General features: G+C 44.3%; 1 protein-coding gene across 1 annotated transcript in view; it reads left to right on the top strand.

Moving 5' to 3' along the window:
- The first annotated feature begins 364 nt into the window (after positions 1 to 364).
- Positions 365 to 12,937, top strand: part of AGPAT5 (1-acylglycerol-3-phosphate O-acyltransferase 5) — a 61,970-nt gene continuing 49,397 nt past the window's right edge. The window contains exon 1 of the mRNA XM_069851494.1: positions 365 to 618. Coding sequence (XP_069707595.1) covers positions 400 to 618 — 219 coding nt within the window. The 5' untranslated portion in view covers positions 365 to 399. The remainder of the gene's footprint in view (positions 619 to 12,937) is intronic.

Genomic DNA, 12,937 nt, shown 5'->3' with positions numbered 1-12,937 from the left:
GGATGCGGAGGAGGGATGGGGATGCAGAGGAGGGATGGGGATGCGGAGGAGGGATGGGGATGAGGCTCGGGATGGGGATGCAGAGGAAGGATGGGGATGCAGAGGAAGGATGGGGATGTAGCGGAGAGCCGAGGATGAGGCTCGGGATGGGGATGCAGAGGAGAGATGGGAGGGAAGGCCAGGCCGGCGCTGCCCGTCGGTCCCGCTCCCGCCCCCGAGCGAGGCGGAGCCGCGTCCCCCCGCCCCGCCGGAAGGGGCGGCTCCCGCTGCCGCCGCTGCGGGAAGATGGAGGCCGGGGGGCGGCGGTGATCGCGGCGGGCGGGCGCTGCTCCTGGCTGCCCGCGGGCGGAGCGGGGCCGGGGGCGCCGCCTGCGAGCGGGGAGCCCCCCGAGGGCCGCGATGCTGCTGTCGCTGGTGCTGCACACGTACTCGATGCGCTACGCGCTGCCCGCCGCCCTCATGATGGGCACGGCGCCCACCTACGTGCTGGCCTGGGGCGCCTGGCGCCTGCTCTCCGCGCTGCTGCCCGCCCGCTTCTACCGGCAGGTGGACGACCGCCTCTACACCATCTACCAGAGCATGGTGCTCTTCTTCTTCGAGAACTACACGGGCGTGCAGGTGAGCCGCCTCGCCGCCCGGCGGGGGGATGGCCGAAGATGCAGGGATGCGAGGTCCAGCGGGGATGCAGGGATGCGAGGTCCAGCGGGGATGTGAGGTCCAGCGGGGATGCAGCGATGTGAGGTCCAGGGGGGATGCAGGGATGCGAGGTCCAGCAGGGATGTGAGGTCCAGCGGGGATGCAGCGATGTGAGGTCCAGGGGGGATGCAGGGATGCAAGGTCCAGCAGGGATGCGAGGTCCAGCGGGGATGCAGGGATGCGAGGTCCAGCGGGGATGCAGGGATGCAAGGTCCAGCAGGGATGCGAGGTCCAGGGGGGATGCAGGGATGCGAGGTCCAGCGGGGATGCGAGGTCCAGCGGGGATGCAGGGATGCGAGGTCCAGCGGGGATGCAGGGATGTGAGGTCCAGCGGGGATGCAGGGATGTGCGTTCCAGTGGGGCTGTGGGTGCAGGCTCTGTCCATGCCCCCCCGTGCCAATAGCTGCAGGTTGTGTCTTTTCCCCCCACGCCAATAGGTGCAGGTTGTGTCTTTCCCCCCCGCCCCACGCCAATACCTGCAGGTTATGTCAGTGCCCCCCACGCCAATAGGTGTAAGTTGTGTCCGTGCTCTCCATGCTAATAGCTGCAGGCTGTGTCTGTGCCCCCCATGCTCCTGGGGATGCAGGTGCAGGTTGTGTCTTTCCCCCCTCAACGCCAATACCTGCAGACTGTGTCTTTTCCCTGCACACCTATGGCTGCAGGTTTTGTCTTTTCCCCCCGTGCCAATAGCTGCAGATTGTGTCCATGCCCTCCATGCCAATAGGTGCAGGTTGTATCCATGCCCTCCATGCTGCTGGGGATGCAGGTACAGGATGTGTCTACGCCCTCCACACCTATAGCTGCAGGTTGCGTCTTTTCCCCCCGTGCCAATAGCTGCACTTTGTGTCTTTTCCCCCCACACCAATAGAATCACAGAATCACTAGGTTGGAAAAGATCCACTGGATCATCAAGTCCAACCATTCCTGTCAATCACTAAACCATGCCCCTCAGCACCTCATCCACCCCTCTTTTAAACACCTCCAGAGAATGTGACTCAGTAGGTGCAGGTTGTGTCTTTTCCCCCCCATGCCAATAGGTGCAGGTTGTGTCCATGCCCTCTGTGCCAGGAGCTGCAGATTATTTCCATGCTCCCCACGCCAATAGGTGCAGGTTGTGTCTTTTCCCCCAGCACCAACAGCTGCAGGTTGTGTCTGTGCCCCCCTGTGCTGCTGGGGATGCAGGTGCAGGATGTGACCTTGCCCCCCATGCCAATAGGTGCAAGTTGTATGTATCTATGCCTCCCGTGCCACTAGGGCTGCACGTGTGGGCTGCATCCGTGCCCCCCGTGCCGGTGGGGATGCAGGTACAGGCTGTGTCCATCCCCCCGTGCCGATGGGGATGCAGGTACAGGCTGTGTCCATCCCCCCGTGCCGGTGGGGATGCAGGTACAGGCTGTGTCCATCCCCCCGTGCCGGTGGGGATGCAGGTACAGGCTGTGTCCATCCCCTCGTGCCGGTGGGGATGCAGGTACAGGCTGTGTCCATCCCCTCGTGCCGGTGGGGATGCAGGTACAGGCTGTGTCCGTGCCCCCGGTGCCTGCGGGGCTGCAGGTGTGGGCTGTGCCTTTGGCCTCTGTACCAGCCAAGGTTGCGAGCCCGCAGAGGGCAGCCCTGCATGGTGTGGCAGCTGGTGCTGCTCCTCTGGTGGTTCTTTTCATGGAGTACTTGATCTTTTGTTCGTTTTGCAGGCTGGGAACTTGGAAAGGATGCTCCCTCATAGAATCACTTTGTTGGAAAAGACCTGGGTTGTGTTCGTTTTGCAGGTTAAGAAAACTGAATGGATGCAACATCATAGGATCATAGAATCGCTAGGCTGGAAAAGACCTTTGAGATCATCAAACCCAACCGTACCTGTCCACCACTAAACCCTATCCCTGGGCACTTCATCTACCTGTCTTTTAAATATCTCCAGCAATGGTGACTCAGCCACCTCCCTGGGCAGCCTGTTCCAGTGCCCAATAACCCTTTCAATGAATTGTTTTTTCCTGATGTCTAATCTGAATCTCCCCTGGCACAGCTTTAGGCCATTCCCTCTCGTCCTGTGACTTGGAAGAAGAGACGGACACTGCCTCTTTACAACCTCCTGTCAGGTAGTTGTAGACAGTGATAAGGTCTCCTCTCATCCTCCTCTTCTCCAGGCTAAACAACCCCAGTTTCTTTAGCTAACACTTGTTCTCCAGCGCTTTCGCCAGCTTCGCTGCCTTTCTCTGGACATGCTCCAGCACCTCAAATGTCTTTCCTGTAGCGAGGGGCCCAAAACTGAACACTGTATTCGAGTTGCAACCTCACCAATGCAGAGTACAGCGGCAGAATCACTTCCTTGGTTCTGCTGGCCACACCATTCCTGATACAAGCCAAGATGCCATTGGCCTTGTTGGCCACCTGGGCCACTGCTGGCTCAGTATGAGCTGGCTCCATATGGGTGCTGCCAACCAGCACCCCCAGGTCCTTCTCTGCCAGGCAGTTTTCCAGCCACTCTTCCTCACGCCTGTAGCGCTGCATTGGTCGTGCCCTGTCAGAACTTGAGTGGTAGCTTTATCTGCACGCTTGGACCCTGTGGCCTGTGTTGCGTGTCAGTAGTATTAAAATAAGGGTAGATAAGAAAGCTAATCACCAACAATTATACTTGAGACACCTATGTGGGTTACTCAACCTCTGAATTATTGCAACATCTCAGTTCTCATGCAATCTACCCACAGTCAATCTTTTGTCCTTTAATTCTGGATCAGCTATGGACTGTGATTCTTCAGTACCCCAGAAACTGAAATTCAAGGTTTCGGCTTAATAATTTGGAGTTGTAAGCCTCTGTTGCTTGATCAAAGGGGTATTTGCATTGAAATAATAATACTTCACTTGTCTTGCAAAGCATTAAAAGTTTTAAAGGTTATATATTTGTTTGCAATTTGGAAAGTAAAGAAGGAGGCTTTTAATTCTACTTCTGAAAAAATAATGAACTAAATGGCAGGTGCTTACTGCTACTGAACCTGACTTTCAAAGTTGTCTGAGTATACAGAAGTGTATTTGAAGTTAGTGTCAGCTCTAGGTGCTTGGGAGTGATAACAAGTGCTTACATGTTGCCTGGCAGGTGACAGAGCTGGTACAAATAGGTCCATTTTCATAGTTGTAGCTAAACCTTTCATCCACTGTCTTACAAGCCGTTTCTTTTGAAATTGGGCTAGGTGATCCCTAATTTCCACTCTGGCGCTGTAGGCTTCACTCGTGCCTACTCTGTTGGAAACCCCTAGCGGCAGTTAGAGAAAGAAGAATTGCACACTGATGTCAGGGTGAATAGAAGAATTGCAAAACCAAAGCGAGTTCTTCTTGTAATCGTAATTAGTTTTCGATCTAGCTTGTAACTCATGTAACTTCATCCTTGTGTCTTGTCCAAATTAGTTAACTCACGTTAAGATTTAATATTTGGGGGTTTTATTTAAATAAAAAGATTATAAGAAATGGTAGAGGGAGTGGTCGCTCACAGATTAAGTGCTTACTGGTTCATCTGCCTTTGGTTTGATGTGGTATCTTTAACACAGGTATCCTGATGTGTAGTAACACACTTTGGTCATTAACTGCTGAAGGTAGCAGAATAGTAGTTTAGTTTAACCCATTTTAAAAATGAGAGCCAAAAATCAAGATATAAATTGTAACAGAAGAAGCAATCAAATTTCCTACAAATAGCGTGCACCAGGGAGCGACCACTTTGAACTTTTGATAAGAAATTTTATCCCCAAAAATGCATGTCACATAAAGGTACAGAAAGGAAAATGCTAACCAAGAGAAACAAAAGGCAGCTTGGAACTTGGAAAATGATACGTATGTAAAGAGGTAAGAGGTAGAATCCTTAAAATTCCTCTATTATTTAACTGGAAGTTACCCCGCATTAGTTTAAGGAGGAGAAACAGGGTGTCCTCGCAAACCTACTCTTGGGAACACTGAACACGCTTAACTGGAAACTCACAGTGGGAAGTTAAGCACGTGCCTGAGTGTTTGAGGTTGGGATGGTAACCCAAGAGCTACTGTGAATTGGCTTCTTTAAGGCATGTAATTAGATGCAGAAGTGGAGCATCATTAAACTTAATCCCCCAAAACAATGCAAGAATAGTAACTTGCATGGCTCCATAAAGGCAACTGTGGGGGTATGCCAGCATTGAGACATTGTAATAGCCATGGGAGGGAGGAATTCAGCATCTGTTTCAGGTCTATTAATTTATTCAGTCAGTTGAGTGTGTTGGAATATATTTTTGTAACTGGATAAATGGGAGTTCGACAGCCTTCCCCATTGGAGTAGTGATGCTTGTCACATAGTCTCACTGAAGACATTAGGATTATAAAGGTGCTTACGTGATTTAGTGAATCAAAACCTTAAGTGACTTTTTTTCTTAGCACTGATGCCAACTTAACCTACATAAAAAGTCTTCAATTTATGAACTGTTTAGCTTTCTTTGGTTTATTACACTTAAAGTATTTGTGTTTTTTTCAATACAGTAACATTCCAAGGCAGTTGTGAAATGTAACTAAGGTGACGACCTGAGATGCATGACAGAAAATCTTGAAAGATTTATAATTCCCTTTCTTTTAAGTATTTGACTTGAGATCTAAAATAATTACAAAGCTGTAATTGCTGTGAACCCTTACTGAGTATTTATGTTCTAGAGAGCAGCTCATGAAGTTAACTGTAAAATTTTCATTGTTTCTCATACAGAACATACTTTCCCTGTTAAAAATTTGGGTCAGACCTCTTTTTTTTTTTTTTTCCACCTAAACAATTTGTTTTACAAAGCCTAAGAAAACTTGAGCTGAGATGGAATCAGTTTGTTTTCCAGTAATATTAGAATTCTGCTAATGAATCGCCAAAGCCAGCCCTTCTGCTGACTATCATGCAAGAGTTGGCTGTAGAAAATTGAAGAATCAGTATTTAAGAGTACAAAAAGCAACCCAGCACATAGCAGTCCTGTAAATGAGGTGAACTGGACAAAACCAGTCGGAGTATAAAGTGATATCCTGTGATCATGTCTAAATCTGTCAGTGCAATTGTACTTTAGTGGTTATCCATGAATTTTGTTAAGGAGCTATAAATATATAAAATCAATCAGTGCGTGGTATTATGACAGTGCTCTTCAGCTACCTCCTGGATTATAAACTCATGTAATGACAATCTGCAAATGCAGTCTCTTGGAAGGTGGCCCAGAGAGAATGGCCCTGCTTTGTCCCTGGGTTGCTTTAGATGCAGATGCAGTTGTGTTGGTTCCTACCTGCCTTGCTGTAAGCTGCAGGGCTGCTACAGTTCACTCTTCTCGGAAGAATGTATGTGAGATACTTGAGCTCTATGTAAAGTGAGTAGTAAATCTTAGAGGGCAAAGGATCTTAATTTTACCAGCAATAAGCAGTCGCTAACACAAACAGGTGCAATTCGTGTATTTTGGAGGACTGGTATTTGCTTGAGCTAATAGTAGATTTGGCTCAAAGTTTCTAAATTATCAAGTAGCCTGTGAAATGTGGTTGTGTTACAGCTTTTGTCTTTACTCTGTTAGGGAAGCCTGGTCTATTACATTTCATACAGACAATAAGTAGTTGCATCTCACCATAGAATGTGAAAATGCAAATGACTGCGAATCTGCCTGTGATTAGGACATTTGAAGAACTGAAAGGACTAGTAATTCAATATTATGAATGCTGTCATCTCTCTGCAACCCTTAACGTCTTATCCCAGTTGCTGTCAGGGTGATGAAATTAATGCCTATTGTGTTTGTGCACGTGTTTCAGATCAGATGAGGACTAAATGTTCTTCAATTTTTTTTTCATGTAATTGTGTTTGATAGTTTGAATTGAGCTGCAGTGAAGAAATAATAAAGAAATCATCACTCGGACTGCTTCCTAAAGCATCGTTTTCCATCTGAACGGTTTTGACAATTGAGTAAAACTCATGACTGGGTTAATGTGCATGAATTCTGTTCAGTGCTTGTGTCAGCTGTCTTCCCTACCCCCACTTCCTGCTGAATAGGAGTTTTTGGAAGGAATGCTTGCATTAGAGGCATCATGAAATTATGTTTTTCATTGTGATTATGGGACTGTGGAAGGGCTGTGAGAATCAGGTGCCTGATTCTCACCTCAGAATGGTTTAGAAGAGCTGTAGTATTTCTAACAATTCTTTTAGAAAAGACAAGAGATCCTTGTTTAACCATACATTGTGGTTAAACAATGTGTTTAACCTCTGTGTCTCAATAAGTTTAAAAACTGCGTAGGAATTGGAACAAATTAAAATTGCAGTGAAACTGTGCTACTGAACTTTTGATGATGCTTTCCAGTGGAGTAGAGCCCAGGTTGTGTTTCATGTCTTGGCTTCCTAGAAAAACTGTGAGGAGAGCTTGATGTCTGAGCTTGGGATGGATGCTTGTCTTCTAGCTATTGGCCAATTTACACTGGAAGTGAGGGTTATGGGATCTGTGCCGATCTCTATTGCCGGGACAGCAGCCTTCCCAGGTGAGGTTATCTTTAATCCCAGCTTTCCCTTCAGAAGCCGTTTAACTATCCACCAGGTAATTCGGGAGAGCTTAAAGTGGAGATGGGAAGCAAAAGAACCTGCACAAGTCTACTGGCCAAGCTGCAGCATCTGCAGGTCAGGGAGGCGCTTCTGGTTGCTGTTGGTGAGGTGAGTTGTCACCTCTTGGGAACCTGGTTCTTCCCTCTTTACACCGAGGATGGTGTCGTAACCGGGCTTCACCAGGGCAGGCTGGAAGTCCATCTTCTGATTTGTATTGGTAGATGTGAGTGACAGGGTCCGACTCCTCATTTTCTGGGCAAATGCCGTAACCAGCAGGTCAAGAGGAGATTTGACTTTTCACCCTTCTCTGGTTGTGTTTGGAAAGAAAGGGATGGCAATTGCAATTTGACGTGAGCCTGGTTTTATGAACCTGCACTTGAGTCTCCTGAGATCTCCTCCCAATCTGGTAGCTCAGGATTGCGAGAGCACTGGGGCATCAGTGTGAGCTGAGCAGGAAGGCACGGAGCTTCAGACAAGACCAACCTCCAAGGCTGAGTGAGAGCTGAGCAGCCTCCGAGGGCTTGTGCTTTCCTAGTTCATAGAATCATAGAATAGTTTGGGTTAGAAGGGACCTTAGTTCATTCCATGTAGCTTGAGCAGCAACTCTTATTAGCACCCATTCATGCTCCACTTTGCAAAACTCTGTTAGCTGTTGTTGGGCATGGTGAGAAGTTAAGATCAACACAATGTGTCATTTCTTTCCAATAGCAGATATAATGAATAAAGTGATAGAAATTTGGGGATTGGTCCTGTCCAAAGATTGAAAAGAAACAAGAAAACATAGTGGAGTGAATCACTTACTTTTTGAAAAAAGCTTTTTATAATGAAATTTTCTGCTGTGATAACTGGCTACGTGAAGATGATTTACTCTGGTTCATCTCATTAGAGATTTCGGAGAGCAGCTTTCTCCAGGCAAATGTGCTTTTTATAGTGTAAACAAAGTCCTGTGTGGTATTGTAATAGAATTTAAATGATACCTGCTAAAGCTTTCAAATTGACATGGGTGTCTAATTTTAGACTCCTGCATTCAGCTGTGGTGTGAGGCAGCAAAAATAGACACATTAGGTTTGTAAGCTTTGTGTTCTTTTTTTTTTCAGATATTACAAAAGATATATTTGTATATATCTTCATTTCTGTTTTGTCTGCCTTTGACTGTCATTCTTCCTAAAGGTGGAAATGAAGTCCTTTCGTGACTCCGATTCGTTGGGATATCAGCTGGAGATCTGTTGTGCAGCAGGTTTGGCTCTGGTGCAGTCTGGAAAGAATTTAATATGGGGAAATTCCACATTCAGTGCTGGTCCTGATCATCCCCCACCTCCTGCCCGATATGTGAAAAATAAAATAAATAAATTAAAACTGAGGTCTTTTAGCAGTTTTAGAAATCAAATATCAACAACCTGAAACAAAACTGCTGTTTTGGTTCATAGCTTTGTGCGGAGATTTGCCTAGAGTGATGTTTTCTGATTGGAATGTCACAACTGAATCTGAATTTTCTATCAATCAGCCTTATCTAATACAGTCTGCAATTTAAAACTAATATTTATGTTTACATTTTAAAATTAGTTACATGGCTTTACAAAAATCCTAGAATGTCAAGTATTTGTCAGGTAAGAATCATAGAATCATAGAATAATCAGGTTGGAAGAGACCCACCGGATCATCGAGTCCAACCATTCCTATCAAACACTAAACCATGCCCCTTAGCACCTCACCTAGAGCTGAGGAGTCAAAGGGCAGGCTTGAACACGCTTGTAAATTCTGATTCCAAGTGTTTGGCCAGTAGCTTTACCAATCTCAGTTTGATTTTAAAATTTGCTGTTTCCATATGTTTTAATTAGAAAATTTGAGTATTTTTACTGTATTCAGTTCCTGATTTTACATAATTTCTTACATTTGAAAATACCAGTGGTATTTATCAATTTCTTTTTTATATTCTACCCTTTTTTTTAACCATGTATGAGTTTAATACACTTTCCGCTTTTTGCATTTAACTGTGTTTTGGTAGATAGTGAGCCATGGAGTTTTGCAGTGCTCTCCCATGCACTTTCCTTCTACTGACATAATATGTCCAGATACTTTATGTAAGCATGGTTGTTATTGGAGAAGTTTTTTCTGATGGTGCTCTACCATCAGATACTGTTCTTGCTAAGAGACGATTCTATTCATAGTTAAACATTTGCTTCAAATTATTTCAAACTATTTACCTCAGCCTTACAGGGTATCTTTTTTTTCTTGGTTTCAATTGTGTTAGATAAAGTAGGCTCAGATGTCAGGGATTTTGACATTACGATTATGAGGAAGCATATCTTCTCAGGGGGAAAAATATTCTTTAATCTTTGTTCTGTCAATTTGAATTTATGCTGTAAAGACATTTGGAATAAAAAACCAGGGAAATTACTACCTTCTTTTGTTCATTTCCAATTTGTCACATTTTACTTGTCATCTTCTGTGTTATTACTAGCTCCTTGGTGTGGAACCGATAGAGTTTATGTTAGTTTGATTTTTTTAAATGTAAAATTAGCTACCCATGATTTGGTTGAATCTTACATTTGAGCACATAACTAGATGTGAAGAAAAGTAATTATTTTGGATGACTTTAAGCTGTGTTGTGGTAGTTGCTGTAATTTTTTCCTCTGGAAGTTATGGGTTGACTCGAAGAGTTATCCTGTCCCGTTTTCTAATGGTCGTGGGCAGTCTGAGGGCACATAAGCAAACATAGTGCACAGTCCTGAGCAAGCTGCAGGTGAACTGGGTCATTCCACCACACACTGTGGTGGTTTGCTGATACTAGAGTCATTTTAACAGTGGCTGTTTTTTAAGATTGATTCAAGATGACTTTGTTCATGTCTGGTGCCAGATTAGTTGCAGCTAGCTCAGATACCTCCCTGCATGTTCTATTTTGCTGGGTAATGATTCCTTTTGCCTCACGTTGAGAGTACATAGTGCTTAAATTCTGAATATTTACTGCAAATGATGTGTGAATGAGCTTTCAAAAGTCTTATTCTGTGATCACAATCTAGAGGACACAGTTTTCTTAATCATCCCCTTTACCATGCGTGTCAACTCATTGATAAATTCATACCAGTTCTGTCTGTACGTGATACAAACGTGTGTGTAAGTCTTACAGATAAAGTACAGCCAACTCCTCCTTGGAGTCCTTGGCATTTAGAAGCAAGGTTCCTAGTATAAAAAGCTCTAGGTAGAGGTACACTGCAAACTGCCATGAGGTTTCCTGCTTCTAGCTGGTGTGATGTGCACAAAAGCTAGTAGGAAAAAAAATTTCACAGAAGGGGTCATTGGGCACTGGCAGAGGCTGCCCAGGGAGGTGGTTGAGTCACCTTCCCTGGAGGGATTTAAGGGACGAGGCGCTGAGGACCATGGGTTAGTGTTTGATAGGAATGGTTGGACTCGTGATCTGGTGGGTCTCTTCCAACCTGGTTATTCTATGATTCTGTGATTCTATGAAAATAGAGTCATAGAATGACCAGGTTGGAAGAGACCCACCGGATCATCGAGTCCAACCATTCCTATCAAACACTAAACCATGTCCCTTAGCACCTCATCCCACCCGTGCCTTAAACACCTCCAGGGAAGGTGACTCACTCACCTTCAGAACATGCTTAATGTACCCAGGCACTGCAGCTGCTGTTTTGGTGGGGGATAGATGAACTGGGACATGGATGTTACAGTGCAAAAATAATTACCATTTTAAACCATCAACTTTAAAGCAGTATATCTTAGCTTAGAATAAAACTTATTGATCAGAATAAGAACCATTAACATCTACACATTTTTGCCAACGAGAAACAGGTCTGTTTATTCCAGTAGCATAAATTCTGTAGTCCTGGAAGTGATAAATTTTTGGAAGGCATTTTGAGATGCTTTTTGGTTGTGGAAAGCCTTCTCTTGTGGGATGCTGTCAAGGTGCTTGAAAATGTAGTAATTGGCGGCAGAGAGGTCTGATGAGTAAACTGAGTAAGGTAGAAATTTGTAGCCCAGGTCATTTGCGAGACGTGCTGTCAGCCATTGTCATGGAGAACTGGTCCTTTCCCCCTGACCAGCGTTAAATGTAAACTTGCAGTTCTTGGTGCATGTAGTCAATTTTGCAGTAATACTCTCTGCTGTGATGCTCCACCAGGATTCAAGAAGTTGTAGTGGATGATTCCACTTGCTGACCACCAAAGAGTGACCATAACTCTGGTGCAGCATTGATTTGGGAGGGTGTTTTGGTGCTTCACTTTGCTCTAGCCACTGTGTGGAATACTATTGGTTGTTGTATAGAGTCTAGTTTTTGTCACGTTACAGTGCAGTTAAGAAATGGATTGGTTTTGTTGTGCAAAAGAAGAGCAGACTTCATTATGGCTTTATTTTATTATTATTTTTCTTCAGCTTGTGCAGCACCCATTTGTTGAGCTTTTTTTATTTTCCCCATTTGATGCAAATGTCAAACAACCTTTGAATGGTTAACATTTAGTTCTTCTGCAACCCTTTGAGTTGTTTTGCGTGGGTCTGCTTCAAAACTAGCTAGAAAACTTCCTTCCCTGGTCCATGAGACAGACTACTGGTTATTCTATGATTCTATGATTCTAAAACTGGCACTGAACTGGTTACCATCTGTCACAGAAGGATGTCCATGACCCTCCTTGTCTTCAAGGCTCTTGTTTCCATTACAAAATGTTTGGAATCAATGTTGAGTGTTCATTGAATCTGTGTACATTCATTGACGATCCCCTAGCCAAATGCTTTGATGATATTGCTACCAGTTTCCACTGCTTTATGTCCCCATTTAAACTCATACAACAAAATCTCTCAAATTTGCTTTTATTGCATCTTTGACAGCATAATATAAAAAAGAGTAAGCCGTGAAACCAAAAGCATTATCATAAGTAAGGAGAGCCATTTTCATACTTTAAAATGGTATACGACGCAAACACAATTATATAAAAGTTTAATTCAAAATAAGCATCACCATTTACAATGAGAAAAATGGCAATTATTTTTGCACCTACCTAATATTTTCCACTACAGAAGACTAATAAAGTAAACAATAGCTACATTAAATGTGGGTCACTTTTCCTTTGTTTTAAGAAAATTACCAAAATTTGTGGGAAGACGTTTTCAGAGGTGCCAAAGGCTTAGAAGCGAGACTATTTCTCTCCTAATGAAACAGGGGGAATGCTTCCTTCTACTCATGTGCTGGAAAGCATATTCAGGTTTTGCGTAATACCAAGGTGCCAGATGTTCAGAAAAACCCTCCTGTTGAAATCTCAGCTTATAAATAATCTGATTTTACATGAGCTATATATATATTGGAAATATGTGCAGTGCTTATTGAAAAAAATATAATTACTGATGATTTATGATAAGAGTTATTTAGAAGTTCTAACTCTGACTTTCCTGAGTGGTCACTGATTGTAGTTGTGGGCTGCTCTGTTCCATGCCATACGAGTGCACTGTAATGCAAAGCAAGCAATTTATTTAGGCACTGAATATAAGATTTTTTCAGGGTGTAGGTGCCAAAATCTTAAAATTATGTTCATAAGTCTTGCTTTTTTCTGTTATGAAACCTGAAACAGTTAAGCCATTTTTTTTAAGGCTTCTCCAATTGCTACAGAGTCCAGGCACATTAGGAAAAAATTCTTCACAGAAAGGGTCATTGGGCACTGGCAGAGGCTGCCCAGGGAGGGGGTTGAGTCACCT

Source organism: Phaenicophaeus curvirostris, chromosome 2, assembly GCF_032191515.1.
Source record: "Phaenicophaeus curvirostris isolate KB17595 chromosome 2, BPBGC_Pcur_1.0, whole genome shotgun sequence".
NCBI lineage: Eukaryota > Metazoa > Chordata > Aves > Cuculiformes > Cuculidae > Phaenicophaeus > Phaenicophaeus curvirostris.
The sequence above is the reverse complement of the archived record's forward strand: the minus strand, read 5'-3'. Positions and strand labels throughout refer to the sequence as shown.